Raw genomic sequence first — 27,014 nt, 5'->3', positions numbered from 1 at the left:
ACCCCCAAACTGGAGCAGTGGCTACAACAGATCCCAGGAACAACATCAGACATCTCAGTCCAGAAATGTGCAGTCCTTGGCACAGCCAAGATACTGTAGGACCCTCAAGCTCCCAGGCCTCTGGTAGAGGACCCGAGCTCAGAGGATAAGAACCACCCGCGGTGGGTGAGAAGGGAATTTTTATATATATATATATATATATACACTATATTTACCCAAACACTAATAAAACCTAAACTGAAACTAAACCATTTTTGATTAATAATAACTAATGAAAACAATCAAATACACTCTTTAAACCCTAAACTAAATGAATTACACAAACAAAAAGTCAAAACTAAACTGTAATGAAAACAGAAGAACTGAGAAGCGTCGCCAACCGTCGCTGTAGTCGCTGGAGAAATGCTCCTTTCGCGGTCGGCCGCGCCGTTTCACCGGCTGCCTTTTTGTCGACGTCCTGGAGTTGTCGGACGACTCCGATGTTTCGCGGTAGTTCACCTGCTGGCGCTGGCCCCGCCTCAGGCCCCGCCTCTTCCTGTCTGCGTCGCTGTCCGTCATGTCGCTGAACCGATCCGAATCTGTTGAGCAAAAAGCACAAAATAGACGATAAAGTTCAAGACGGGAAACATTCAGGATTCTGGGATTTGTTTTAACCTCAATATGGGTTCTGGATCATTGGTTCTGCCGGGGCTGTAATACATTTTAAAAGTTTCTTTGTTTACTTACTGCATGGAATAAATCCTGAATTAAACTTCCACAACAAAATGACAAGTATCAATAATATTTATACATATTTTTAATCATAATCAAATTGAAAACTGTATTTTTTGTTGTTGTTTGCATCATTTTATTTTCTAATTTCTGCAAATGTTTTGTTAAAACTGTTAAAAATCTTTTTTAATCGAATGAATCTTATTATTCGGATTAATCATTTTAACCTTAATAATTTCTTATGATGAGAACAAATCAATGTTCTCAAAGTTTAATTTCTAAACTTATGCTGATTCATTATTTTAAAGCTTCTTTATGCATCTTTAACAAGACGGCTAATGATAGAAACTAAATTAAAAAGAAAAAGAAGTGATGGCACCCACCCATCTCTACATCCGTCTCTTCCTCCTCCTCGCTGGACCGCCTCCGCCGCCGTTTCCTGCCCCGGCGTTGGGGCCTCCTGGGTTTGAATTTAGGCGTCCCTCTCGCGCCCCGTTTGGGACGCGCCCCTCTGTCCCAGCTGCCGCCGTCGCTGCCTGCGTCTTCCTCGTCCTCCTCACCGTCGTCGGCACCCGAAGCGGCGAATTCTTCTTCCTCCGAGCTGCAGGATGAGAATCAGAAGGAATCAGACAAACGTCAGCGAGGAGGAGGAGGGATAAAACCGTGATTGCGACCTGTTGCTGAGCATAAACTCTTCTTCGCTCTCTATCGCCGTGCTGTCGCTCTCCAGGTCGTTCAGCCGCCGTCTCTTTTTGTTCCTGACGGTGCGGCTCTGGGTTCTGATTGGCCGCTGGTTCTCCTTCACGCCCTCGGACAGAACGGAGGGGATCTCTTTCCCCGTTTCTGCTCCTGAAACCCAGTAAAAGTTAAAATAAAGAAACTCAAAGTTTAGCTATATTAAGAACTCAGTCACAATACAACCACAAACCTGAAGTATTTCATTGGCATTTTATATTAAGGACCAACACAGAGTCACATCATTAGGAAAGATGACCCATTATGGTTCCTTCAGCAGGTCAGCATGTGGCTGTGGTCTACACAAAACTGTTTTTGCAAAAATAATTTATTCTTTATTGTTCATTCTGCTCATTTCTGCCTATTCTATTGTTTTTGGACCTCATTTAAATCCAAATAAGCCGCCACTGGCGAAGCCCCCAACTCAATGTTTCCACTTACATGTGAAAACAGATGCTCAATTATACAACCTTACATCTTTGAAAAGCAGAAGTGGAGCCTCCTGCACAACCATCCTCTTATTCATCAGGTATAATAAGTTAGTCAGTCAGAGTCTATGGGTACGACGGAGTATTAGAAAATCTAAATAATTTTGAATAGAATATACTTTATTGATCCTCAAGGGAAAATTGCTTGTTGGGGAAATGATCCGCCATCAACTCTTAACTACAAAAATAAATTTTATGAATATTCTCGTAATTTGTAAAACTCTATTCTTGTAATTTTATGACGTTATTCTCATCACATTTCGACTTTTTTCTTGTATCATTACAACTTTTCTTCCACAATATTACGACTTTATTCCCGTAATTTTACTTTTTAATTCTTTCATACAATGGCTCTAATTGACGGGAATGATTGAGGTAAAATAGAACAAATGCTGCAGAAAAAAAACTTGAGACTAGGGCTCACATTCTAGCAGGACAGCAGAGTTCGAATGGCCTAGTCAAAGTTCAGACCCAAGGTTTGTGGTTATGTTGTGACAAAGGGTGTCTAAGTACTAAATAATGCTCAGATATTGGGTTCTCACCACTGCAGAGATCCCTGATATCCTCCTCTATGGCCTCATCAATGGCGTCATCGAAATCATCAAACCTGCACCAGAACCAGAGTTTAACCTTCCGTCGTTACGGGTCACAGAAAGCAAAACGAACCTGCCCCCACCTGTAGCTGATGTGTTTCCTGGTCCTGGTTGATCTCCTCCCCAGGTTTTTGGTCTTTTTTGGATCTTTTTTCTTGGTAGATTTCTCTTCCTCCTCCTCCTCCTCCTCTTCCTCCTCTTCCACATCTCCCTCCTAAGAAACAAAACAAACGACTGCAAACAAAATCCTCTTCAGAAAAATCCTCTCAATGTGTCGGAGTGCAGAGGTAGAACCCGACAGTGACACAAAACCTTACCAAGTATTTCTGGTCAAGTTTCTAATGCAAATATTGTCGCAAGATGAAACTAACTTAAAAGTTCAACTTTAAACAAAACAATTTAAAGTAAAAGTGGGCGTGGCTGGGTTTGCTAGGCAACAGAGCAGTGGAATATTAATACTTTCCATTAATATTAAGGAATTATTGACTGAAAACAAGCTCCAATGTCTTGCTGAAAAGTTACTTTTAAGTTAGTTTGTCTTATTTCACGTGTAATGAAATATTTGCACAAGAACTGCACAAGAAATACTTGGTGAGATTTTTGCAGTGTACAGATTTAACGTGGCAGAACCGGACTTACAGGAATGATGTTCTCCACACTGATGCCGACGTAAACCAGCCGTTCCCTCCTGGAGCGAAGGAAAACGTTAAGAATTGATTTTTTTTCTCAACGGTGTTCAAACTTTTTGCACAAAAGACCAAAATCTTTGTATTTTTCTGCAGTAAAAAATGCAAAAATATATATTTTTTATCTCAATTATTTCCATTTTTCAAATTTATATAACACACTACACAAATGTAACATTAGAAACAAAATAATACACAGTGCTAAATATTTTTTTTCAGCAAGTTGTTTTCTTTTTACTTGCTCAGGAACAAATAAACATGCATTTTAATTTAAAAAGTCTGAAGAAGCGTCTCAAAGTTGAACAGTTTCATAACTTGTTGGTCAAGAAATCAATTAATTTTATTCCAGCAACAAAAGCGAGAATTGAATGAACTGTATTTAGCCCATTTTAATTGTTGGGTGTAATAAAGTTTGGTTTTGGGTAAAAAGTTGGAGAGCTGTGGCTCTGCTCATTTTGATAATAAAAGTGAAAGCAGAAAAGTGGAAAATACATGTTTTGTGCCTAAAATGAATGATCTAAGATATACATTTGTTATTGAAAATATGCACACAAAAAAAAAACATGTCTGGATCAGCTCCATTTGATGGAGTAAATAATTCATAAACTACATCCAAGTGCCACACTAAACTTTTCCTTCAGTGCAATTTACAAATAAATAAAGATGCTAAAAAACGATCATATTTTGTTGGTTTACCGCCGCTCTGCGCGTTCTTTCTTCTTCAGAGCGCTGTCCAGGTTCTGCAGCTGCTCCTCCAGTTTCTCACACAGCATCTTCTACAAGAACAATACAGACAGATACAAACAGATCAATTCATCCGATCTCCTGAGTCCAATTTTTTTGATTTCATGATAAACCCCCAGAACAGAACCAGCCTTTTTAAATGGGAAATATTGTGTTTTCCAGGCACATTGTTCCATTTCTGTGGGACAATATTAATTAGTAATTATGTTACCTTCAGTTGTTATTAAAATGCTGTATATCAAACATGACTTACACTTAAAATAAAAAGAAATTTGACCCCGTAATAGATTAAACAAAATAATATAAATGAATCACAAAATTTGTATGAGATTATAATTTTTCTGACTGATCAGAACCGTAAACATATAAATAAAATTTGTAAATATTTCCAGCTCACATGTTGGCAAGGTGGACAGAACCATTCTCCATCTGGGATCAGCATGAGCGGCGGCCGCAGACAGGCGGTGTGGTATCCTCGATCGCACGAGTCACACAGCAGGATCTGAGCAAAAAACACACAAATGCATGGAGAAATGCACTGGAATAACACACACTGATGAGAAAACTCAACACAAAACCTGCAGATCGCACCAACAGGAAAGTTTCTCATAATTTAAAAACAAATGTTTTGATTTTTTTGACTCAGGAGTTTCTGCTCGTGTTATGCGAATGGGAAGTCTTAACCTGTAACAGCGTCTTCACTGTAAAACGGTCCAACTTGAAAATAAAAATTCACCTGCTGCCTTTAAAAAGCAAGACAATTAAATAATTTTAACTCAGAAATGAAAGTTCACCAAGTCGATTTAGCAACAAGAAGAGGTCTTAAGATTTTTCTTTCAGTTCTAAAAACTCATAAATGTGAGTTGTTATAAAGTTAAAACTGGAATTTAAACCAAATATTTCTCAACATTGTGGAAGTTAAAACAACTATTTTAAGATAGAAGATGCTGGACGATAAATTGTCCAAGAAGTTATTGCAATAAATGATAATATTGTTATTTTGAGACCATTTTCAAGATATATAGTCATGACATCATAAGGCAAGAACACATTCGCTATGATCAATAAACGATCATTTCTAACAGACATTTAAATATCCAAAATAAATAAACAAAACAACAGAAAAAACAAATAAAGTGAATTGTAATATCTCTGGACACAAAATTGTCCTTAAAAAAAGACACCAGACTGAAAACTTTATCATCCAGTCTTTGATAGAAAAACAATAAATAATTCAAATAAAAATTATTGAACTTGTTTTAATTTATCATGTGATTTAATGATTTATTGTTTACTGTGACAGGCCTACCCTAAAATAAACATTTGGCCTAATAACTCTGAGGAGATTAGTCCCATTGATTAACTAATTTTAATCTAATAAATCATTAATCAGGAATTAATTGTAAGTCGATTTCTTATTTCCCGAGAAGAAAAACGTGTGAGTTTGTACCAGTTCGGGGTGGTTGGGCAGGCCACAGTGAGTGCAGGCATCCTCAGTGGGAATCTCCTCAGATTTACTCAACTCCTCTTCTGAGCCACCTCCTTCGTTCTCCTCCTCTCCTCGTTTCTTCCACCCGCCTTCCTCGTCTTCCTCCTCCTCATTTGGTTTGTGTCTCTTGGGGCGAACATTGGTCCACCGTGGTCGCCCGTGCCTTCGTTTACCCTGTAAAGACGCAACAGACACATGAATAAAAAGCAACAATTAAATGATGGGTCCATTTTTAACGTTAGCAATAGCTGGTGCCAATTCAGCAACTTTCTTGCTATATTGAGCAAAATTTCAGAGGAAAAAATATTGGTATCGGCCAAAATCAGAATCGGAAGGTAAGCAGGTATCGGCCAGAAAACTGCAATCGGTACATTATTAGCACAGCTACGATTCTTATTTAGCAAATTAGTGGTTAGTGAACTTAACTGTTTCCCCACTATTGGCAATAACTACTGCAAAATTTAGTGCAAACATACATTCTCCATTACAAGCATGGCAGCCATTTTGAAAAATGCCCACCAGAGCAAAGAAAACCAAAAGGTATCCAAAAGATTGGTACATTTAATTTTCTTCTGCAATAGAGGGGTTACCCTTCGCTTGCTAAATTTTCCAGTGGGTTCGTGTTTTTGGTTCTTTGTCGAAGGTGAGCTGTGCTCCTCATCGTCCTCTTCCTCATCCGCCTCTTCTTCATCCCTCGTTCTGGCAGGCGCCGTCTGTTTCTTTTGCGGCTTCTTTCTCTGGCTCTCTGCCGCCTTCGAACTTGGCCTGCAGTTTGGCAAAGCAGATGATCTTCAAGAAAAAAGGTGCATATATGAGGGATGTTTAGTGACAACCAGCAGGAGATTTTGACTTCTTCGTGATTTTATCCTACCTGCAGATCCTTGCAGATCTCCTCAGCGGCCTCCCTTCCTTCTGCCCCTCTCGGGTTTTCATCTCCTCCTTTCCTTCTTTTCTCCGTAACTTGTTTCTCCGGTGCGGTGGAATCTTGATCTTCAGGCGGATTCCTTCTTTCTGGAGTTCGGAAGACGCTTCTTCCAGTGGAACCCTCTTCTGTTCCGAAACAAACCCGATCTTCTTAAGTTTGACGACGCTGACCAGCCCGCCATTCACCCCTTGTTCCTGCTGGATTATCTTATTCAGCTTTTCTGCTTTTTGAGGTTCAGAGTCTCCTTTTCCAGACGCTCCTGAGATTAATGCTGAAATGATTAATCAAATGAATTGTGATTAATTGATTATAGAAATAATCGTCAACTCATTTAGTAATCAATTAATCGCTAATTGGAGCATAGAGACACAAAAAGAGCCATTTGCTAAAAAAACCAACATATTCAGAGCAGTAATTAAACCACAACTTATCTATGTTGCATTTAAATAAAACACATTACTATGTAGTATAGTTTCAGCTTCATTTGGTGTAATTCAATAAAGAAAAGCTATATTATGGTATTTTTGGCAATAAAATGTTTACATTTTATTTAAAAAGAGGAATTTAATTACTTGTTTATTTCAGTGGTGCAAAAACTTTTTGCAAAATGAGTCAGAATCACAAAGTTTAAAATATTCAGGAGTCATGTTGTTTTTCTAACCTGAAACTTATAATTTTTTTATTTTTATTTTCACTTGCTCAGCAATAAATTACACATGAAATATTTTAACTTTGATAAAAAATATATATTTTACATTCTTGTTGAAAGTGTCACTTGTTGAAAATGTTGTGATAGTATGTAGCCTGACATGTAAAATCACGTCAATAAGTGAATAATTTGTTTTGTTTTTCTTTTCCTGTTTTAACTTTTTGTCAGTTTGAAATAAATAAATAATCGTTAGCTGTAGCCCTACCTGAGTTTATTCCAGGTTCCTCTTTGACTTTTCGGTTTTCCTCCTGTTGGCCGATTTGGTCAGCCAGGTCCATTTTCTCTGGCGTCTTGTTGTTCTGATTTACCGTCATCTGAGACGAGAAACCAACAGTTTCTCCTTTTCTCTCTGTAAGATCCGGCTTCTGGTTTGTTAGCGGTGGGACTGGATGAGCAGGAAGTGTGGCGGCGGCGGTGGCGTCTTGCTCAGGTGGCCCCTTCCTAACCAGAACTGACTGCCGGCTCACTTCCTCTCCAGCCTTCACGCCACTTGGTTCCGACTTCGGCCCGTTTTCCTCCGGAGCTCTGTGGAGCTCAGATGGGCTGCGGATGACGCCGACGTGACCGATGACTCCGACCTGGCCGATGACGCCGTTATGCCCGTCTCTGGGAGGCGGGTGAGGCGCTCTCCCATTGGTCAGCTCCTGAATGGAGGGGATGACTTGCTGCAGACAGGACGCTGGGCTTCCTTGCAGTTCTAACGAGTTGATCGGCTTCCCGTCTCTCCCCCGACAGTCCTTGCTGTTGATCACAGAGGGGTTGCAGACGATGATGCTGCTGCTGCTGGCGTTGTTCAGGTGGTTGGTCTGGAAGCATCCAGCCAGCTTCAGGTCCCTCTTCTTCAGTGGTATTTTCGCCTGCTGGTTGCTCCGGACGGCGGCCCTCTCCGCTTCATCTTCCTTATTCAGCTTCATTAGAGCGGCGCTGGGCGCGATGAGGACGGACACGGCGTTTTTAGGTCCGTCTGCATCTCTGGGCTCAGATTTGACGGCGGTGATGGTGCTGACGCGGTTATCGAAGGCAGCCGTCTTCTCCTCCGTCTTGGGTTCAGTGTTTTCCTGCTTTACCTCTTCTTCCTTTACTACTGCAGAACAGTAAACAGGAGTGAACTGTCACTCACAGAGAAACATCTCGACACTGTGCCTTGAGAAAGTATTCACATCATTTAAGTTTTTCAAAATTGACCAAGTTACTGTATTTCAACCTGTGAACACATAAAAGAGGCATTAAGCTGAACTGAAAATTCAATTAAGGAGCATATTAGTCTGACTATTAGAGTTCTTTAGATAGTATAATGTTGTGGGGATGCTGTTAGCTAATTGGAATATTTTGAATAAATGAAGCAAAATTAAGTAAAATTCTGTCTCTTCATCTTGCTAATGACACCTTCTATATGGTAAGACATGGTAGTGGCAGCATAATGCTGTGGGGAACATTTTTTTAAAGCTGAAAATAAAAGCCTATTAGATTTCTTTCTTTACGTGGAGCGAAATTATGCTAAATGCTGCCTCTACATCCTCCTAATGACACAATAATAAGACATGGTGGTGCCAGTGTCATGCTGCGGGAATGCCTTTTCAGTCAAGAAACTAGAAGCTAATTAGATTCATTTTGGTGGAAGAATTTTGTTCTTTAGATAGATGGAGTTAAATTATGCAAAATACTGTCTCTACATTTAGTGTTACTGACTCTAAATTTACAGTTAAAATGTGATTTTTGACAAGACAACCCAATGTTATTCATAAGCAATAAAAATTAAAAGCTCACTTTGCATCTTTTCTGTCACTGGGTTGGTCGTCTTGTTGTCATTTTCTTCCTCTGAAGCTTTGGGGACTTTGACGCTGTTGATTCCATCGTCTTCATTTGCTGTGGATCCCAAACCAGAAAATACAAAATTACATAACCTGAATCCGATTTAAGACATTTTAATACAATCTAGTAAAATTAATCAGGTGATTAATTAATCACCGACTAATTTATTAAACTGATTAATCATTAACTGAAATATACACTCAAAAAAAGAGCATTTCCCTTTTTGCAGCCAAAACTGTACAAAAATATTTACATTTAAGATTACCATAAAAAGCTAAATTCATTTGTCTGTAAATATATGGCATAAAGCTAAATCTTTTATTGAGCATCTTTTGTTAGCCAATTAATTGATAAACTGAAAAATATTGTCAACCGATCATCTCTACACTGTGTTGATGTTAAGTCAAAGAGTTTTTCATATTGTTCATCTACAGGTGCATCTTTTGATACAAATGATCACAAACAAAAACGCTGCTGTTGCAGACAACTCTTTTTCTTATTTTAGAGTTGAATTACTTGTTAATTTGCCTTTTTAATATTGTATAAAATAGGATTAAGTGGTTAAAAATCTTGTGAATGTGACAGTTTTTTTAAAATCCAATTAATCAAGAGAATAATCAATAAAATGCTTGATTAGTGAAATAATTGTTAGTTGGTGCCCTAATATAATGAGTGTTTATCAATTTGAACTGTAATCCAATTTACTTTTTTTGATAGATGATTAAACATAACAGCTAAACTATTAAACTGTTTACTTACAATTAAACGACATTTTTATAGCATTTTTTCCACTTTTTATGTGAAACTTTAAATAACAGAGACACTGTCTGGATAGTTACTCTCTGATTTCCCCATGTCTCTTTCTGCAGGGCTGGCGCTCCTGGATCCAGGATGGTTCTGGTTTTGGTCCTGATCCTGACTCCTATCGGACTCAATCTGAGCCTTCAGCAGCTCCAGAGCTTCGGCCAGGTCGTTCCGGGTCCGGACGATGCACTTCCAGGTGGATCCGTCCAGATCGTCCTGCTCCTCCGTGTAGAGCCGGATGTTTTGCTCCTGGTCCAGCTGGAGCCAGTACATCAGTCCCTGCTGGTCCCGACCGACGGGCTGCAGACGCATCTTCTCGGGGTCCTCGTCGTTGACCACCATCTTGAACTTCAGGTTGTCGTCAAACTGACACTCACACAGATACTAAGGAATGAAATGCAGGTTACAGTAAATATTTAACTGCATATACTTGAGACTTGAAAGAAGGACTTAAAAGATTAATTGTGATCAATTGACTTTTCAAATACTCAATTAATTTAGTAAATGCTTAATCATTAACAGAAGGGTACAATCAAAAGAAAGCAATTTGCAGAAAAAACACCCAGATATTAAACCAAAACTGCACAAACAATAAGTTAATTTTGCAATTAAGATGAAAAAAATATGTTCGACCCAGAAATCCTCTCGTAGTTTTAGCTTAACTTGGTTCAAATTCTGTAAAAAAATAATAAAATCTCCTTTTTTATGCAATTACTAATCAGATAATCTAAAAAATAATCAACACTGTATTGATGTTTAGTTTTCACATTTTTTTTCACAGCAGAGGTATACTCTGCAGCAAATGATTAATCATTTACTAAAAATGCTACATTATTGCATTTTAGGCTATAAAACACTGATTTTCTTATTTAAGAAACAAATTGAGTTGTTTATTTTAATCTTTTAATGCATAAAAAATTAAAATAAAGGATCTAAATGAAAAATCAGCAGAATGTGGCAATTTGTTCTAGCCGATTAATCGATTAATTATCAAGATAATTGACTGATTACCGTACTTTCCAGACTGCAGAGCGCACCTTACTGTTAGCTGTACCTAAATTTTAAAAAACCCAAACAAACCCTCAAACATCCATATGTAACCTGCACCAGGCTATAAGCCGCATGGTGCAAAGGTGGGGAAAAAGTAGCGATTTATAGTCCGAAAAATACGATAATCGATAACTAATATAATCTACTTTAAATGACTTTTAAAACATATCACCTTGAGGATGCTTGACTTGCACTCCATCGACATCTCCTGGTAACCATTCTGCTCCAGCTCCCAGGCCCAGGTGTTGTTCAGCTCCTGGCAAACCTAAACAACACAACAACATGTTAGTCGTGTCTGAACTGAATCACAAAATCTCACCAAGTATTTTAGTCTACTTTATAGTGTAAATAAATATCTCGATCCTCTTGAAATAAGACAAATTACAAGTAGCTTTTCAGGAAGATACAGGAACTTCTTTAAAGTGAGCAATTCCTCAATATTAATAAAAAGTAGAGCTGAGGCAATTAATCGGATTGAACGTGATTAATCGGTTATTGAAATAATTGTCAACTAATTTAGTAATAAATTAATAGTTAACTGAAGTAAATAGACTGAAAAAGGCATTTTCTCTGAACATTTTCAGAGCAGTAATTAGACCAGAACTATTAAAAAATATATATATTTTCCATTTAAGAAAAACAAAAACTTCTTTGAATATATTTTTTACCCAAAACTCCTCAAAAGGCAGAATTTTAATTTCACCTCGTTCAAATTCTGTAAAAAATAAAGATATCTCCTATCTCACCTTTTCCAATCCACTCATTAATAAGATCATCCAAAAAACTGCATTGATGTTAAGTCAAGCAGAAAGAGTTCTTCACATGTTGCTGCAGTTGCAACTTTTGCTCCAAATGGTCAAGCATTCACTAAACAAATGCTGTTATTGTATTTCAGGCAATAGTATATTTATTAACTCGTTTTATAAATAAATTGTTTGCTTGTCATTTTAAGTTTAAGTTTTTATCTGATTAATCGCCAGAATATTTGATTACTAAAATAATTGTGAGTTGCACTCCTGATACAAAGTACATCTTGTTTTCTATGTGTTTTATCTGGTTTTGAGAAGAGTATTTTTTGCAGTGATTCCCACACAGTTAACACAAACTGTCTGGTGACATCAAAAAACAAGAGTTAAATGAAAACACATGCTCGATCTTCCCACCTTAGCCAGGTATTTTTCCCAGCGGTCTGTGGTCACGGACCTCCCCAGCTTTCTGAGCAGCTTCACATGGAGTTCCACCAACGGCTTGGGAACTGCAAAGCAAACACAAGAAAAGAAACTGTTTAAAATCTACTGAATATGAAAAAACGTCTGCTAAGAGCAAATAAAACTTTTTTTTTCTTTTTCTGAATGAATATTACAAAATATAAGGATAGGATTTGAGGCAAGTATAAGTTAAAATAGAGTTGTTTCTTTCCACTGTTACCAAAAACTTGCACAGAACCAGAGATTGCTGAAAACTCTGCGTCTCCAAGCTGTTGCTTTGGTGTTATAAGTTAGATCTTAAAGCAATTGACAGAATTTGATTGCAATGATTTATAACTAGTCAAATTGTAAAGAACGCAATCTAAATTTTTATATTTTCATGAGACTGAATTCATCTACCTTCATATTTCTGTATTTTAATTCAATTTGATTGTCTTGAAAAGATCATATTTATTGTTGTTTGGCACTAGATTAATAAAATGATTTGATGTGGAAACCACTTATCACTTTAGAGTTAGTAAGCTTTAAGTGGCTTCTCTTTAACGAGACAAACTGCAGACAATCCTGAGCAGATACCAGACTAACTAACCAGATATTAATCAGTTTGCTATATTTCTACTAGTTAATAAACACCTGAGGATTACTTTTAACAATGAAACTACTATAAAACATGAATATAAACAGAATAAATCAGTTTACACTTTCTTCTACGTTTCAATAATGGAATTTTTCAGCATGTGTTTTAAATGCCATTAAGCCATGTTATTTTAACTCAAGGTTATCAAAATCCTAGATTAATGTGTTGCTCCGTGTCTACTGCTACATCTAACAAGGACAGGATTTGTTACTTTATATCCAATGTTTTCAAGAAACTCCACTGGTACTTTACCTGCTTTCAATTGCACTCAAAATGATTTTAGGGTTCGTAAGCAAGTTTTGACAACTTATATTACTCAAAATAATTGTGATTTAGAGATAAAATGCCTTAACAAAAGAATGGAGGATTTTTACACCCCCCAATAAAACATCAACCAAGACACAGAGATCTGACATTAAATGCTGGTGGCTATTGAAGCTTCTTTTCATCCAACTCTAAAGAGGAAACTTGTACCCATTAAATTACTAAACAAACATATTTGCATATAAAAACTATCTATGCATTTATTGTGTGGAGATATACGGAAATACAAGCTGCCAGAAGTGCTAATACACTATTTATTACAGAAGCTAACAATGAATTTGACTTCAGGTGAGCTCCTGGTTTATTAATGGGTAAAAGGTTTGTTGTTGTTGTTTCAATCTTTTGTGACAAAACGACAAAACAATCGCTCTGTCACATCTTGACAGTCTGGTGACTTAAAAAGCTCGTTGTTTAGTGATGTAGTCCTTAATTTGAAATGTTTTAGAATCACTGTTTTACGTAATTATCACTTTAATGGTTAGAATGCATCAGAATCTGAATCAACTTTACTGGATAAGAATGCGTGTAAGATTATGACTTCGGTTTTCAGGCGTCCAAAATATAAATATTTTCAATTCTGAAAAATAAAATAAGGAAAAATTAACATCATGTACATTTGTGAAGCTATTTTATGCTTTTGGATTGGCTTATTACAGGTTATACTAAATTATTATCGCATATTTTGTTGTGTAGGTACTTCATTTTGAGATTTCTTTAGGATAAATATTTGTATTATCGTCTTTAGATTAATGTTATTATACACATATCTACTATTCTTACTTTGACAGTAATAATAACACGTTCCTTAAAAACAAAATTAAACAAGATAAAATTAAAAGGCTTCTATGGGTGGTCTGTTGTGAGGATGTCACGGAACATTTAAAATGTCAGGAAATTCCAGATTTCTCTAATGACACGCTAACCCGTAGTCTAATTTCTCAGTTTATTAGCTTAGATTGAGGGCCAAAACTATTAGGGCGAACATCCACATGTATGTGTGAATCTGAATAAGGACTTTCTAACTAACTATGGTGTTGAAAAAACAACTACAAACCTCTAAAAACGCATTTTACAAATATTCGAGAGAAATCCAGCTAGCTTGCTAGCCAGAGGCTAGTGCGCAGGCGCAAATTGACTGCCACTTTACCCCTCTTCCAGAAAATAACATCCAATGTTCCGAACGAACATGGCTCTTTGGGGTCTGACAGCCACAATAAAATGCCGACCGTGGTGAGCAGTTGCCGCGCAACACACCGGGAACGGTTGTTTTCATGTGGTTCAACTGCCTGCGAGACAAGGCCGGTGAAAAATTACACCTGACAAGGCTCCGGAGCTAACCGGTTGGCCGTGTGTGGTCACTCGGCGGAGCTGCATCATGGCTCCCAGTCCAACTTTAATAGATCAATCTGTCGGCTCTGACAACATTACCCACCGCTCCTCGCTAAATGGACCGAGAAAAACATGGCGCCACATGTTGTGCTCCCTAGTGTGCCCGTTTCCCCCCAAAGTTTAACCTGAACGACACCTCACAAAACTCGGGGTAAAACTGTCAGACTGCCCTGGAAAACTGGCTTCGACCCGGGCCGTGCCTGGTAAAATAACGGCCCGTTGAACGCTAAAGACCCGGCGGTGACGCTGCTCTGTCGAGACAAAACCACATTTTCCAACGGAGTCCAACAACATCACGATGATGAAGGTACCAGTGGTGGTACTGGCCCCTTCGGCTTCCAGTGTCGCAGCTTCCCACCACTTCTTTTTGCCAACCGCTACCGAGCGCTCACCTGCCGTCGTGTCACGCAGATACCTCTCCATCTGCGGGAAAGTCAGCTCGGGGAGGTCCAACGCTGCTCCGTAGCGCTCCAGGAACGAACATACCTCCGCGAAGCTCGGGCAAAGCGGCGGGCCGGAGCTTCTCGCCACCGCCGGAGCAGCCATCTTTCCAGGCGGAGAGAGAAATGTGAGGGGAGGGTTCGCCACTCGGATGCGACTGTGCGCGAATGAAATGAATGGAAAGGCAATGGAGGATCTACCGGTGTAAAACTAAACAACGGAAATCAGAGAAACTTCCGGAATGTACTTTCAAAATAACACCCGACAATAGGTGGCTAAAATTAAATGATATTTAATAATATTTAAGAAGATACATAAAGTAGCAAATCAAAATGAATAAAGATCAAGTAAGTGTGATAGAAAAAAAGGCATGAAATGAAAAAATTGGATCATTCAAAACAAGGCATTGATTTAGTTTTGCTATTGGGGTTGTTATTTTGACCTTTTTTGTTTTGAAAAAGTGCAAACTGTCGAGATAAAATATTTTTAACAAAACGAACTAATCCAACAACATTGATACAAAACCAAAAACACAATTTCCGAACCATAATAAGGACAACACAAATAGATTAAAACAAAGCAGCTATGATAGGAAAGGAAGCGTAACCTGAACAACTTTACTGTAAAACTGGTGTGCAGATCAGGACAAACTTGACACTGGATGAATTGTTTTTTCTTTTTATTATAATTTAGAATATTTTGTCATAAGAAAATATATCCAATGATTAATTGTTGATTCTTTATTTTCTTACACAAAAATACATATGTTTGGTTGATTTCAAATTAAAACCACAATTATTTCATAAATTTTAAGCTTTGTTAATAATGTTGACCTAGTTTGAAACTATAAACAACATTCCTTTTTTTGTATTTTTCTTGAACTAATCATAACAAATCAGAGGTACTTTTTGGAGCTTTATTTCGAAATCCAACTTTGAAACTTCCGGGGAAAGCGTGGTGATTTTTTTCCAACTTGATTGTGGCTCAGAGAAGTTTGGGAGGACCACAGAGGGCACAGCGAGAAATGCCCAGAATTCATCGCGACTAACATCAACAACATAATGGTTTTGGTTTTCATTCTTCAGATATTTCCACATATTTACACTTAGTGGCCCCACATGTTCACAGATTCTCTCTACATCCTGTTGTACGTGTGGACGGCGCATGAAAATCCATTTACAAAATATTTCCAGTTAAACTCTATAAAGCCAGATGTTGGCATGTTTTATGGGAAGGCAGTCACTGACTAACAGTATGCTACATTTAGGGACTGTAAGAAATAGAAATTTTCGAAAGAAAAAAAAGAAATAGAAATACAGAGAAAAGAATTGAAATTTTTGCTTTAACTACCAACTAATTATGATTACCGAGTTAAATTATTTTTAAAAAGGTGGATATTAGTAATTCACTGATTCGAGTTTATAGGAAATCATTGCTGCTGAAACTTAGCTTGTCTTGGTTTTTATTCATATGTTTATTATCATCAGTATTATGGTATTTTCCGCCGATTTTATGATTGTCTTATTATTTTTTACCAAACGTAATTTTATTCTTTGTTTTATCATTTGCCTACCTGTGAGGCCGTGATTGTTGTAAAGCACTTTGGCCAGAGAGGATGTCGTGAAAGCGCTATGTAAATAAACTTTGACTTGATTTGAATTTGAAGGAATTAATTTGAGGCTTTCCTCTGCAGCTTTTCTAGTTATTATAACTACCCTAAAAGTTATTTATTATTATTAATCAATCAATTAAATATTTCTTTATTTTTCTCTTTTGCAAAAGAAAAAACAATTATTTTATAATTTATAGCTCACATTATAAATGACCGAGTTGCTGTAAACGCGTCACGGTGACGTCAAAACGATATTTTTGGTGTGTCCGTGAACGCAACTGCCGTATAAGACTGGCGGAAGGAGTTCGCAGCCTTACAGGAAGACTGTGGTTTCGAAAGTTATTGTTGTTCTTTTCTGAGACGCGCCGCGCTGCTACATTGCTCTGACCTGGAAAACAGACCAAGCTAAATCTAACTTTTTGAAGCGACCGGCTTCTGAAAACCACAACAATGATTCTTTAATCTTTACATAAGACACTCAGTATTGGTAAGTTGTTGTTTTTTTTTTCTAATTTCTTTTTTAAAATCACAAAGTTATATGACATTGGATTAGTGAGTATAGTTCCAACGTCTAAACCAGGCCTTTGTCTTAAAATGTTATTTTTATAAGTATATATATATATATATATATATATATATATATATATATATATATATATATATATATATATATATATATATAGAAGTAAAATTTTACATGTATTTTTTAAATGTGCTTCTTACCAAAGATATTGCATGTAAACAAAGCAGGCTGTTGATGCTTCAGTCACGGGTTGTTTTTAGCCTGGACTCATGTTTCACCACTTAACCCCATTAAATTGCTTAACTGGAATATTATTGAGGGAAACCACTTGCCACTCTTGGGACTAAATTTTTTTTTTTTTTTTCTTGTAGGACCCCTACCTCCTTTTCTTCTGACTGCTGCAGGTGAGAAAATACACCTGTTAAACATATTTTAAAGGAGAAAATGGAAGTACATAACTGTTATTTCCCTCACACATTTTTATATGGATTTATAAATGTCTGGTGAGAACTGTCAATTAGTTATAGTGCTTAAACAATCCATTCATTTATCACCTTCTGCCTGTCTGAGGCCAGTTATCACAGAAAACAGGTCCAGGAATGAAACCCATAAAAATTAAATGCCACATTAAACGTATAAACATTTTTTTGGTAGTTTTGAAACTGTATCTTTTTAAAACAAACACAGGACGTCTTTTATTTTTGCCCAATTCAGACCAAACTTTAGGAATATTGTGGTGAGAAACTGGCTAGTGTGGCTTTATTAGTCAGACCCAGTCAGACATCTGATCCCAAAGTGTAAACATTTTATGAACGATGTGTAAGCTTTAAGAAAACAAACATAGAATTTTACAAAATGTTGATATGCTCCACCTGCTGATTATCTAACATGTTATCTAACTACTGATATAAGAGAATTTAATGCAAAAATACAAAATCTTGCCAAGTATTTTTGATATGTTTCTAGTTTGAATATCTTAGTGCACTTTAAATAAGAGAAAACCAATTTACAAGAAACTTTTCAGCAAGTTATAGGAGCTTATTTTAAATATATAATTCCTAAATATTGATGAATAATTTAATAACTGGCAAATAAATTTTTAGCACTACATTTTTTTTCCATAAGTAAAATAATCTCCCAGTGCGACAAACATTTTTTTCCTTTATATTCATCAATATGAAGGAATTACTTACTTAGGAAAAGCTAAAAAGTTGCTTGTAAGTTTTGTCCTATTTCAAGCATACTAAGATATGTGCATTAGAATCTAGAACAGAAATACTTGGTCATGATTTTGTGTTTTTTCATTGTAAATCCAGAGGGAATTAGTTCAGCCGGCTGGGTCGTGACAAATCGGACGTTTTGTGTGCAGATAAGTCCAGAGAGGAGAGATGGCCATCGCTCATGTTGCTACAGAGTATGTGTTCAGCGACTTTCGGCTGAAGGAGCCAAACCAGGCTCGGTACCAGAACATCCGAACGGAGCTGGTCGCGGACAAGATGGTGACCTGTGTGGCTGTGGGGCTGCCCCTCCTCTTCATCTCCCTGGCCTTTGCTCAGGAGGTCTCAGTTGGTGAGTCAGACCAGAGCTAATCCAGTAAAAATCCAGATTATCTGCTTCTAGCCGGGCAAAATGAAGAATCATCAGCTGATCTGTCTTAGATTTAGCTGAAGAAATGGGAACAAATTGTGTCTATCGCATTTTACTTTTAGCAAACAGTTAAAAAAAATAAACATTTTGAGTTTTAGGATTTTGTTTAGGCACAAAATGGTACATATTTACTAATATATTGGTGTTGATAATGTTGATATGGCTGCAAACATATCATGATATAAGTGTTTCATATCGGTACATATTGATTTGTTTTAAAATACTGCTAACTGGTGTAATTTTAACTCTCATCCACAGTTTTTACCACTTCACTCTGTTCTTTCTTATTTTTAAGCAACTATTAGTGAAGCAGTTAATACTTTGTTTTTCATTTCAGGTACTCAGATAAGTTGTTTTTCTCCCACCAACTTCTCCTGGAAGCAGGCAGGTTATGTGGATTCGTACTGCTGGGCGGCTGTTCACAAATACACTCTGGTTCTGGGGCTGCACAAGGTAAACACACACACACACACACACACACACACACACACACACACACACACACACACACACACACACACACACACACACACACACACACATCCCAGAAGTGTTTTCATCATCACTTGTGGGGACTTCACAATGACTTCCAGTGATTTCTAGCCTTAGATTTTTATTCTACACCTAACCATCACATACCTAACCTTTACCTTAACCTTTACTCTAAACACAGACCTAACTATTAAACCAAAAACAATTTCCTTCCTGGGGGCCAAAAAATGTCTTCACAAGGAGTAATGGTTAATGATTAATGACATGAAACAACCTCCTATTTCTGACTAAAATGTTACTCTTCAGTTAGTTTCGTCTTTTTTCAAGCATAATGAGACGTTTGCACTAAAAACTAAACCAAAACACTAGGTAATATTTTGTTCTCCAACATTCTCCAATTCAAATAAAAACATTGAGGGTTTTTGGTTTTCAAAATGAAAAACATTTCAAATTGTATTAATTTTTTTTTTCTTTCGAAAAAATTTATTGTTACTTGGAACATTTTAAAAATATGGCATTTATGCAGTTATACAGAGAATCTTTTTCATTTTAAAAAAAAATACAGTTTCGTTAGTTAAATTAAACTAAAAGCAGATAAGAACAAGAACAAAACCATCACAGCTAAAAGTTGTGCAGGAACGGGGTGATATTTGAGTAAAATATTGATATTTTACTAGAACTATAAGATCTCACACCAGGTTGTATAATTTGTCCATCTGAAAGCAGTGACTTATTCTGCTTTTGTTGTACTAAAATAATTCACGGGTGTGTCAGAAAGGTTTCTAATGACATGCATTAAGACGGGGTGTATTCACATTCCTGTTTGTTCTTACTGGCATCATGAGGAATTTATATTTATATAAAAACAAGTTCAGGCTGAACATGTTTTTGTAATGTTTTACATTTTACTCATACTGTAAACTTTTTTTTGTAACTGGTTTGAACTTTAATCTCACTGCTTTATGTTTGGAGTTTATTTCTTCAGTATTTAATTTTCTTCCTTTTAAACATCAGGAGAGGGTAGAGTGATTCGTGGTGTAGGAGTAGAACGGAGGCTGTTGGTTTCACACAGTTTTGGTTTCATTACTCCTTTGAGTGTGTTGTTCCATCCGCAAATGGCCTTTTATTGAGTCTGTATGCTGCAGTTAATGATTAATCGATCGAAATTAATTCCCGATTATTTTAATTATCAATTAATCCGACGAATGTTTCAGCCCCAGTGCATTCATTAGCAGGAAACGTAACATTTTGGTGATAATATTCAGGATTGTATGATAAGCACGTGTTATCGAGCTGCTTCAAATTAAACTAAAACATGACATTTTTTAGTGGACATTCGACCGAATACAACTGTTGATAGTTACCTGTTTAGGTCATTCTCTGTCCCCTCCACATCAGGTTGTGTTATCTGTGGGTTAAACTTTCTGCTCGACCGAAGCCGGTCACCATTAACCGTTCCTCCTCACCCCGTCTCTCCAGTTCTTCCCCTACATCCTGCTGCTGGTGGCGGTGCTGATGTACTCCCCCGCCTTGTTCTGGAGGTTTTCCGCAGCGCCGCTCCTGCAGTCGGACCTTGCCTTCATCATGGAGGAGCTGGATCGGTGCTACAACCGCGCTGTCACTCTGGCCAAACGCTTGACGACCTCCGGACTGCGCACCTCAGACAGGTACGCTGAGGGATCACACAAAACATTGGTGCAGCTGAAGCTTCTCACATTTTTACTTCTAACTCTTGGACAAAAGAGGAATCATAATAAATAGCACCATTTTATTATTAGACAAAGCAACAGTTTGGAAAATGTGTGCAAAAAACCCCAAATGCCTGCCGTTTGAAAAGCATTAAAAAGGAAGATAAACTCTGACAGAGGAAGGCTGTGTCTTGATCAATGGTTGCTCAACATATACTCTGAAAAAATAGGTATTTTTGGTCTAGTTTATTCTTTAATTATCTTAATACATTTGCAAATAAGACAAAACTAACTTGCAAATAACTTTTTAGAAAGATGGAAGAGTTTGGTTTAAGTAAATAACTCCTTAATACTGAGGAAAAAAACTAATTCCACTGAAAGATTATTTCATTCATAACAAGACATTTTTCCCATTTTTTTAATGAAAAGATTTGCTGAAGGATAAATATTTAATGTTTTTATAATATTTAATTAATATTATTGACTGTGTTTATAACTTGTTATATTCTTGTTATATTCTTTAAGCTACATCATTTTTGTAGTTCTCAAATCTTGCAAGACCTGCCAGGTTTAAGCTGCTGTAAGTTAAAATTTGTGACTTTATCTTCCACAGACAAGGAGTGATTCACTAAAACTAAATATTTATTATATTGTTTAGAAGTGAGTGAGAGTTTAAGATAAGGTAATAAATGTTAATGATCTGCAGAGGACAACAATAAAATAGTTTTTTTTTTTTTTACATCAGTGTACTAGGGCCATTCTAGATTAATGAGGAGTAAATTTCCACCCAAAATTTTCTAGAAACAAGAACATTTCTGAGTTAGAAAAGGGGAAAAATTGCTGAACAGTAAACTCAGAAAAATATGGAAATTTCAAAAGTCGAACAATTTCGACTTTTGAAACAGAAAATGTCCTATAGTCGATTTTTATTTTCTGGACATTTCTGAGCCTAATCTCTAAATTTCTTTTTTTTTTTTTATTGTGGAAATGTGTTACTTTTTTGTTTATCTACAACGTCCTAATACGCCGCTGTAATTCTCAGCGTAAACAATTTATTTAAACTTTTCCCTGCTCTCTGGCCAGCGATCCCACAGAGGGTTGCTTCAACTACCCGCTGGTGGAGAAGTTCCTGATGACCAAGCGCTGCTCCCGGGTGCTGCTGTCCTACTACCTGCTGTGCCGCGGCCTGACTCTGGTCACGCTGCTCTGTGCCTGCCTCTACCTGGGCTACTACCTCCACCTGGCCTCCATCACAGACGAGTTCAGCTGCCTGCTGCGGGTCGGCCTTCTCGTTAACGACACCAGCATCCCAGAGAAGGTTCAGTGTAAACTCATCGCCGTGGGAGTCTTCTCTCTGCTCAGGTAACTTTGCATCTGCTGCAGGGATGCAGACAGCTGCGCTTAAAGGTGACTAGCAGTACCCCCTGCTGGACGGCGGCTAAACTACAACACTAAAAATACTTCTAAACGGACATTAGTTATTTTAATTAATTGTGTCAATTAATGGTTTATTAGTCCAAATCAATTAACTGATCATTTTTGTTTAGTTTCAGTATTGTAGTTTGGCCTCCATTCAGAAGAGGGCGCCACTGGCCTTCCTTAAGCAGAGCCATAGATAAAGATATTCAAGTAGTTATTCAATTTTAAAGAAAATTAAATTGTTTCATAGAATTTGATTATATGTAGTAGGTGTAAATGTTGTGAATGTGCGTATATAGACAGATAAACAAATGGATTAATATTTATCAGTTCATACCTGGTGAGGCACTAACTTAATCAGATTTATAAATGTACACCGTTTTCCAAATTATTATGCAAGTGATATTTTCTGAGATTTTCTTAAATGGTCAATGCAAATGATGGGCAGTATAATTTTCAAGTCATAAACTATTACAGCATAAATCAAGTTTTACTGAACGCAGCTCCCCAAGAGAACAGTATGTTTTTCAAAAATAAAAAACTCAAACACAGCAGATTTTCTAAACATTTTTTGAATTATATAGAATTGAAAATGGTCATTCTTTGAATGTGCAGCATTAAGTGGTCACATCAAAATCAAAAGCTATTTCAATCAAAACACGTTAACAGACCAAGTTACATGTTAACATAGGACCCCTTCTTTGATATCACCTGAACAATTCTTGCATCCATTGAACTTGTGAGTTTGTGGAAAGTTTCTGCTTGAATGTCTTTGCAGGATGTCAGAAAACCTTCCCAGAGCTGCAGTTTTGTTACGAACTGCATCCCACCCTCAGATCTTGAGCTTGAAGAAACTCCAAATGTTATCAATAGACCTCCCCCGACCACACATCACTGATATTTATGTAGATATATAAAGATATAGATATTATAAATTAGATCACAAACCGCACTCCATACCTCCAATAAAACTAAGAAGAAAAAAGATGGCGGCGAGGGCATTGAAAAGCTAGAACCGGAGAGAGAAACGGTCCAAACAGAGACCTGTGTGGGATAATAAATGTACTTTGTGCGGTTCCATTTTGAAATATAAAAACGCAAATGAAGCGTAAAAGTTTGGGAACTGGCAGGGGCCTCGGCAAGTTTATAACCTACCTTCCGCTCTCTCTGTCTCTTCATTGTTTGTGTCCAGTGCTGTCAACCTGGCCATGTTCATCGCTCTGATCCCGGTGGTGATCTACGCCAGCCTCCGCCCGCTCTTCTGCCAGGGATACGCCCTCTTCCTGGAGACCTACCAGTCGCTTCCCACCGTGAGCGTCCTGCCCACTCCCGGCGGCCAATGGGACGACCTCTCTCTGTACCTGCTCTTCCTGGAGGAGAACCTTAGCGAGCTGAAGTCATACAAGTACATGAAGGTGTGTTTTCTTCCTGTACAGATTAGAGAGGACACTAGATGGAAACTCTAAAGCTATTTTACATTTTTAGCTCCGGATTTCTAGATAAAGTGGTATCTGTGTTGTATTGACAAATTATTTAATAAACTAAGACTGAATATTATATCAGTAACAGTGAAAACGTCCCTGAAATCAAAAGAAATTGGTGTTTATCTGCTGCGATCGTCATTTGTGCCACTAAATCTGCCACAATAAAATAATCCCTTGATAAATAAAATTATGATTTAATATTATCTAAACAGCAGTTTTATCTACAGATGTATTATAATTTCATTTATGATTTCAGTTGTATTTTTTTATTTAAAATATTTTCCAGTAACTGTCATTCCTGTAGTGTTATCAATAATACTATTCAATAATAATACAATATTATTATTATAATTGTTTCTGGGACAATTTATCATTCAGCAAAATTTTTATATTGTGACAGGTCTTTTGTTCCACTATCACTTTAAAAATAAAAATTAAAAATTTAGCTCAAAGGTCAAGTAGCCACCCACATTTACAAAATGAAAACAAAATTGGTGTTTGATTCAACTCTGCTACATTTGTGCAGCAAAAATTTCGACTGTATTCCCTTCCATTAGAAGATATTACTTTATTTTGGTTTTTATAAAAGGGTGGGGGGCTGATTGACCTTTCATGACCTCTGGAAACATTTATTACCTTTAACACAATGGCAGCAGAAATTAACATTTTTGCACCACAATCTTTTGACAACCTCTTTATTTGATTTGAAGAAAACAGTGGGAATCAACTCCACATATATTGTGATAAACAAAGTCAATCTGTTGATAATAATTCCTCGATGAACCTTGATCCAGAACCGCACTGCATTCTGGGGAATGTAGGCAGAGGCGGAATCCCTCACTATTTGGTTACCTAGCAACAACCTGCCTACTTGCACAGCAGCAGTTTCAAGTTTTGCCACTGTGACTCATCAATCCATCCATCCATTTTCTGACACCCTCGTCCCTCATGGGGTCTGGAGGTGCTGGTGTTTATCTCCAGCTAACGTTCCGGGCGAGAGGCGGGGTCAACCTGGACAGGTCACTAGTCTGCCGCAGGGCAACACAGAGACATACAGGGCAAACAACCACGCACACACACACACACACACACACACACACACACAGGGAGAATTTAGAGAGACTAATTAACCTAACAGTCGTGTTTCTGGACTGTTGGACGAAGCCGGAGTCACTGTGCCTTATTACTGCTGAAAAATAAAAAAGATTAAGGTGGAGTGACAGGAGAAAACAGCTTGAGAGGAAACTTATGGATAAAGCAAGAACGGTTATGTCACTAGTTGGCCCATATTTCAGATATTTAAAACAAAAAACAACTAATCAATAATTATTAGCGTCGACTTGTATGAACTGCTCATTAATTAAAACTTTGTCGTCTTTTGTAACTCGTCTGTTTTCCATCTGCAGGTGTTGGAGATGTTGAAGAAGCGAGGCGAGTGCGCCGGAGAAAACTTTGACACCGTGGGGCTGCTGCAGACGCTCTGCCTGGTGAAGATGGACACTGTGGATGCGAAGAAGGCCCCGGAACCTGAAGCCAAATCGGACGGCGGTTTGGCTTCGGGATCAGGACCCGTCGCCAATGACGACAAACCTGCAAAGAACAACGTCAGCCGTCCGAACGACACCAAGACAGAAACGGAGATGCAAGGTGAGCGCTGGATCATACCTGCCAAGTTTAGGACATGAGAATACTGGAAGTCTTTATCCGTCCGCTGCTATAAAATCAGTTTTAGCAAATAGTTGATCAATTATAATCCAAAAGTGTTTAGATTAGATTTTTGTAAACAGTTTACTCCGAAAATCACAGAGGTTTTAACCTAATTTCTGTCTTTCGATGTTGAATTTAGAACAATCTCCATTTTATGCATTTCTTAAAATACAAACAATTTATAGATCAAATTGAACAGATGATAATATGAGATTGCTTTATTGCTTTATTATCAATGTGTGATCAATATTTTAAAGGCATTATAACAATAGATAAAAGATGTCTAATTAACAAATATGCAACCAGGCTAAAGTAGTGAGGAATATGGATCATTTCGACTTGATCATGTTGATTTTTTTTGTTCAGAGCTCCATCCATTGCTGCCAGGAATCGACGAGACAGGGAGCAAAACCGCAGAGGGCAGGACTCTTCGTCAGCGAGTGATGTGATTGGCTGGAGCTCTCTACTCATGATGGATCCACAAAGTCGGTCTGAATGTCTGGATTCTCCAACATAACTTTTTTTTTTCTTTCATTCTTGAAAAAACTTGAAACTGAAGCGAACAAAAAAGGACTTGCTTTGCTTTTATTTCAGAATTTTGCTGTTTATTTTCTTAAACTTTTGGTTGTATTTCTACAGAAGAGGATTAGAGCCACTGGGAAAAAAATAAAACACTTCTGACTTTAATTTCGGAAATCAGAATTCTGAGAAAAAAGTCAGAATTCTTTTGTTTTTCAGTGGCCCTAATCCTCTTCCGTATATTCCAGATGTGGTGGGTTAAAAAAAAAAAAAGAGAAAGAAATCACTACAAAACCATAAAGTGACTCCAGCTTTTCCCCTTGATCGAGCCGACGTCGGAGGGGCTGCACTGACAGCAGAGCTGCAGAATGTTGCTTAAAATTAAATCATCTCAGTCCAAGCTGAACAGTTTACAGACTCCTTTTGTGAGGACAGCTGGTGCGCCTGAATATGATCATTATTCAGACTTCATTCGAGTTATTGTTTGAATCTGTGCTGCAGATTTAATCTCTCGTTTCAAACTTGGGGCTTCGATTGCATCATCTCACCTCTGAAGCCGGTGTTACAAATTTCCCCTGTGGAGAAACTGAATGTAAAATCTGCTCACTGGATTTTCTGTTAAACGGTACAAAAACAGAAAGAAAAAAAAAACATGCATGATGCATCTTTGTTTACTTGTTTTCATGAGATGGTCGATCACATTTCAGGATGCTTTAAAATAAAAATTGCACAACGTGGTTTGTTTACACTTTTTTCACAGGTTTTTATGCTCATGACTTTCAAAAGAATTAATTTGAATCTCTACGTTAATTTTTCCTGCTGAAGTGGTGGGTAGTTTTCTCAAATTTTATTTTATCATTTTAGAGATACAGCTGCATGATGCTTTTGTATTAGGGGGAGATATTTAACAAGGTACGGTGTGTTCATTTTTATCTCTTTTAATTTTGTTGACTCAGGAACAAACATCTGACTTCTGATTTTACTTTATATTGAGTCCGTTTTGCTCATGAAATGGCTTTAATATCCAGTGTTCTTGATGACGTTTTTATTGAAAAATGTTCTTGTGGTGATGTCGACAGTGTTTTTGTACTTGTAGCGTTTTGTAGAATTAAAGCAAAAGTTTGTTTTTATTTTGTGATGAATAAAGATTGAATCCTGTTCTTACAGGTGAACTTTTG

The 27,014-nt window shown here is 37.3% G+C and overlaps 2 protein-coding genes across 5 annotated transcripts in view; one reads left to right on the top strand and one right to left on the bottom strand.

Annotated features, from left to right (window-relative positions):
* rsf1a (remodeling and spacing factor 1a) overlaps positions 1 to 14,954 on the bottom strand; it is a 21,091-nt gene extending 6,137 nt beyond the window's left edge. The window contains exons 1-17 of one of the 3 annotated variants that reach the window (XM_055028677.1): positions 14,697 to 14,954; positions 11,910 to 12,001; positions 10,919 to 11,011; positions 9,732 to 10,080; positions 8,848 to 8,946; positions 7,286 to 8,164; positions 6,318 to 6,642; positions 6,037 to 6,235; positions 5,408 to 5,620; positions 4,355 to 4,459; positions 3,910 to 3,989; positions 3,167 to 3,215; positions 2,611 to 2,741; positions 2,477 to 2,541; positions 1,386 to 1,560; positions 1,095 to 1,312; positions 381 to 578 (exon numbers count right to left, since the gene is read on the bottom strand). In XM_055028677.1, the coding sequence (XP_054884652.1) occupies positions 381 to 578; positions 1,095 to 1,312; positions 1,386 to 1,560; positions 2,477 to 2,541; positions 2,611 to 2,741; positions 3,167 to 3,215; positions 3,910 to 3,989; positions 4,355 to 4,459; positions 5,408 to 5,620; positions 6,037 to 6,235; positions 6,318 to 6,642; positions 7,286 to 8,164; positions 8,848 to 8,946; positions 9,732 to 10,080; positions 10,919 to 11,011; positions 11,910 to 12,001; positions 14,697 to 14,850 (3,424 nt within the window). In that variant the 5' untranslated portion in view covers positions 14,851 to 14,954. The remainder of the gene's footprint in view (positions 1 to 380; positions 579 to 1,094; positions 1,313 to 1,385; positions 1,561 to 2,476; positions 2,542 to 2,610; positions 2,742 to 3,166; positions 3,216 to 3,909; positions 3,990 to 4,354; positions 4,460 to 5,407; positions 5,621 to 6,036; positions 6,236 to 6,317; positions 6,643 to 7,285; positions 8,165 to 8,847; positions 8,947 to 9,731; positions 10,081 to 10,918; positions 11,012 to 11,909; positions 12,002 to 14,696) is intronic. The other 2 variants (XM_055028679.1, XM_055028678.1) reach the window with 2 other exon arrangements.
* Positions 9,923 to 27,014, top strand: LOC129359216 (pannexin-1-like). 2 transcript variants are annotated; one of them, XM_055028683.1, is made up of 9 exons: positions 9,923 to 10,050; positions 17,252 to 17,284; positions 18,250 to 18,449; positions 18,865 to 18,980; positions 20,499 to 20,686; positions 21,791 to 22,069; positions 23,319 to 23,541; positions 25,017 to 25,257; positions 25,684 to 27,014. In XM_055028683.1, the coding sequence occupies exons 3-9, from the start codon at positions 18,269 to 18,271 to the stop codon at positions 25,764 to 25,766; spliced, it is 1,311 nt and encodes a 436-aa protein (XP_054884658.1). In that variant the 5' UTR covers positions 9,923 to 10,050; positions 17,252 to 17,284; positions 18,250 to 18,268; the 3' UTR covers positions 25,767 to 27,014. The 2 variants fall into 2 exon arrangements, with proteins under 2 accessions (XP_054884658.1, XP_054884656.1); XM_055028681.1 differs by lacking the exon at positions 9,923 to 10,050 and adding an exon at positions 16,689 to 16,844.

The sequence above is a fragment of the Poeciliopsis prolifica genome, unplaced genomic scaffold, assembly GCF_027474105.1.
Source record: "Poeciliopsis prolifica strain line A6 unplaced genomic scaffold, Auburn_PproV2 SCAFFOLD004, whole genome shotgun sequence".
Taxonomy (NCBI): Eukaryota; Metazoa; Chordata; class Actinopteri; order Cyprinodontiformes; family Poeciliidae; genus Poeciliopsis; species Poeciliopsis prolifica.
The sequence above is the reverse complement of the archived record's forward strand: the minus strand, read 5'-3'. Positions and strand labels throughout refer to the sequence as shown.